Source organism: Lactuca sativa, chromosome 4 (genome assembly GCF_002870075.4).
Source record: "Lactuca sativa cultivar Salinas chromosome 4, Lsat_Salinas_v11, whole genome shotgun sequence".
NCBI lineage: Eukaryota > Viridiplantae > Streptophyta > Magnoliopsida > Asterales > Asteraceae > Lactuca > Lactuca sativa.
In genome coordinates, this window is record NC_056626.2 from 94,878,641 (window position 1) to 94,882,540 (window position 3,900).

The 3,900-nt window shown below is 36.2% G+C and overlaps 1 protein-coding gene across 1 annotated transcript; it reads right to left on the minus strand.

Annotated features, from left to right (window-relative positions):
* Positions 1-1,318: 1,318 nt before the first annotated feature.
* Positions 1,319-3,552, minus strand: LOC111897137 (uncharacterized). Its single transcript, XM_023893102.2, has 2 exons — positions 1,918-3,552; positions 1,319-1,684 (listed from the first exon to the last, which is right to left on the minus strand). The coding sequence occupies exon 1, from the start codon at positions 3,212-3,214 to the stop codon at positions 2,177-2,179; it is 1,038 nt and encodes a 345-aa protein (XP_023748870.1). The 5' UTR covers positions 3,215-3,552; the 3' UTR covers positions 1,319-1,684; positions 1,918-2,176.
* Positions 3,553-3,900: the final 348 nt, after the last annotated feature.

A 3,900-nucleotide genomic window follows, 5' to 3' on the forward strand; every position in this document is an offset into this window, starting at 1 on the left:
TTTTCCCTTTGTTCCATTTAGGACCGGAGGAGTTTTTTTCTCGATGCGTTGTATCACCTTGAACTTTATGAAGATTAACTGGAATTTAATATATGGGCTTTCGATTTAGAAGTACAGTTTGCTTTAAATTTTTTACACAGGTTGCTTATCATTTTTTTTCTTGGTCAACAACATATTTTTTTAATTACAAAATTATCTGCTACATACTTCAACAAGTCTCTGCAGCTAGGGGTGTTCGTTTGGATGGATCGGTTTGATCCAATCCAATCAAGTGAATCCAATTTGATTTTGGTTTTAAAACATGAATCCGAATAATTCAAACTAAATTCAAATCCGATCTGATCAAACCAAATTACAATTCGTTCAGATCGGTTTTTACAATTCGGTTTTCAAGAGACAATTTTTTTTAAATATTATATTACTTGAATATTAGCCACCTCTATATAATAAACTAAAAAAGTTTAGTTGTGAATTAAAATTTATAAAAAAACTACTAAGAAAAACTTATTGAAGTTTAGTATTTCGCAGACAAAAAATATTTTGATAAGAAATACATATTAAGGTATTATATTGTTTGAAGTTTTCTAATCTATTAACAATATAATTTAGTAAATTTATAAATGATTAAAGATCTTGATAAATGTGAGATGTCATCGTCTAGAGTTAAAGAATCATAATCCGAGTCTGGAGGAGGGATGTGGAAATCAGAGTAGGGAAAATGATCTTCATAAAAAATAACATGACGAGAAATAATGAGTCGTTGAGTGACAAGGTCAAGACATTTATGTCCTTTATGATCGGGAGCTGGTCCAAGGTACACACAAGCTGTTGATCTAGGAGAGAGCTTGTGAGGGGCAGTAGAGGTGAGATTTGGGTAACAAAGGCACCCAAAGACACGAAGGTGATCATAAGTCGGAAAGAAACCGAATAAAACCTCAAATGGAGTTTTATATGACAATGTGGTGGTGGGAAGAAGGTTAAGAGTATGAACAATGGTGAGAAGAGCTTCCGTCCAGAATGCAGTAGATAAAGAAGCTTGAAAGAGAAACGTGTGTATGATGTTATTTATAGTACGAATGGAATGTTCAGTTTTGCCATTTTGTTGTGATGTATATGGACATGAAAAACAAACGGTAATACCGTTGGATTGAAGATAAGTGAGAAGAAGACGATTATTAAATTCACGGCCATTATCACATTGAAAAGACTGAATGTCCGTTTTAAATTGATTTTTGACATATATTCAAAAATTATAAAAAATACTATAAACTTCAGATTTCGCACGTAAAGGAAAGACCCACAAAAAATGTGAAAAATCATCAAGGAACAATATGTAATATTTAAATCCACTTCAACTAGTAACCGGAGATGTCCATAAATCAGAATGAATAAGTTCAAACACATGAGATGTTTTAGTTGTGGAAGACGTAAAAGGTAAACGACAATGTTTTCCAACTTGACAAGCATGACAAGTTGGGATTTTATTTGAGTTGCTAGAAATAAAATTTCGAGAATGCAGGAAACGAAGAACAGAGGAACCGGGATGTCCTAGACAACGATGCCATGTAGGAAGAGACACCGCAACAAGAGCTTTAGCCGGGACAGAAGAGGTGCGAGTAGGAAGAAATGGATATAAATCACCAACACTGTCGCATCGTTGGAGAAGAGTACCTGAATTAAGATCCTTGACAGAGAAACCAAATGGGTCAAATGAAATAGAAACACAATTATCAATTGTGAATTTGCGAAGAGATATTAAATTTTTGACTATATGATTTGACACAAGGACATCGTTTAAAAAAAATTTATTTTGATAGGAAGGAAGAAAAGTGTGACTAATGTGAGAAACCGGTAATATTGCACCATTGCCAACCATAATAGATTTAGAATTACATGGTGAGAGGGAAGACATGTTACCTTGGTTAAACGACATGTGAGAAGAAGCACCCGTGTCCATGTAAAATTGGTTATCTTGTGGTGGTTGAAGCGACATCGCTTGAAAAATGGACGCTAGATCAGTCGGTTGTTGCGGTGCGGTAACCTGTGTACCAAAAAAATTTGCAGTGGGTTGATTTGAAAATCCAGCGCTAGTAGGCCTGGACTGCGGAACAGTGGGTTGTCCAAAAAATAGGAGATGGATGCGCTGCTGGCCTAAAGGCAGCAATGGGCTGCTGATTCAACACGTGTTGTAGTTGGTGGACTTGTTGGGCTTGGACAGGTGCATGTGGACTTTGCATTTGTTGTTGGGGACTAATTGGGATTGTGTTGTATGCATAATATGGATGCACAAAAGAGTTGCCGAGAATTCCAGGGGCACCATAAAAAAATGTTTGAGATTGATTTTGTAAAGCTTGATTATTTGCATTCGGATTTGGCCCCATAATTCCTGCAAATTGAGAATTTTGACCCGGATTTGTACCTGCAAATTGGTTAGTACTAGTAGATATGCTAGAATTACCACCCCCTTGGAAGTAGCCCGGTTATTATTACGATTTTTATTCCATTTGTTTTTCGATTTTCCGGATTGTTGAGAAACGGAATAAAGAGCTGTATTAGCCGGGATGGATTGATCAGTCAGTTGATCTTCATTCACTTCGCGGGTTTCATGTAGTAAAAGCATATTCTTAGCTTCCAAGAATGACGGAAAAGGCTTAGTATTAGTGACAACATCGACGATGCTATGATACGACGCCGCGAGACCACGTAAGATTTGCATGACAAGTTCCAGTTCAGTAATTTCTGAGTTAACATCGGCTAAGGCGTCAGCAATATGTTTGAGATTGTGACAATATTTGGTAATTGACGAGGCGTCTTTTTTTGTATTGCGGAATTGTTCTTGCAATTGGAGCATTCGTGGCATTTTGTTATTGAGAAAAAACTCATGTAAGTTGTCCCATAAGTCCTTAACAGTGCAATTGTCGCTAGAAATAATCTGCAAAACAGTTGGATCACAAGTGGAATAGAACCACGACTTCACACGTGAGTCGATTGACTCCCAATCTTCATCATCTTCTCTTGAGGGCTTGGATTTGCCATTGATGTGACCTAGAACCTTAGCACCTTTACATATATCTTGAAAAATGCGACACCATAATTTGTATTTTGATCCATCCGCAGTTAATTTGAAACTAAATTGATTATAGACATTTGTAACCGCATATACAAGTTGTTGGGCAGGAGGTGACACGGTAGAGGTGTTTGCAGGAGAAGACATGATGCCGGAAAATCAAAGAAACGTGTGAAATAAAAAACGAAACAAATACCAGAGAACTTACCGCAGGTAGAAGGATTGTAGTAATATGTACCGTAGAAGAACCCTTTCAACGGACAACTTGTACTTGTTAATGCAGCGGAATCGATTTTGGACAGAGGGTACGGGTCGATGGAGAGAAAAACAGGAAGCAGACGTGATTAATTTTATTGAGAAGTGTGAAACCTTCTTACTTGAATGGCAGCATAAACACAATCGTGTAAGTCATAATCGAGAAGAAGGAGGAATGAGCGAATCGTAACAGCGACCAGAAAAAAAAATCACTTACGGCTCTTGATACCATGATAAATGTGAAAATACCCTCGTAGGGTTAGTATTGCATTCCCACTATATAAATACACCAATATACATATTTACCAAAAAGGACCTTATACTATGAGTATATATAATAAACCTACACTATACATTAAACGACAAGTGCTAATAGATCTAATATAAATAAATAATTAATTAATTATTATTCGGGTTTTTTTGGACTATTCGGATTTTATGTTATAAAACAAAACCAGTCCGACATCCAAAATAACAATACGGTTTTGCTAAAAATCAATCCAAAAATCTGAACCAAATAGTCTGATCCAAATTGTGCAATTGGACAATTCGGTTTTATCCAAATAATGAACAGTCCT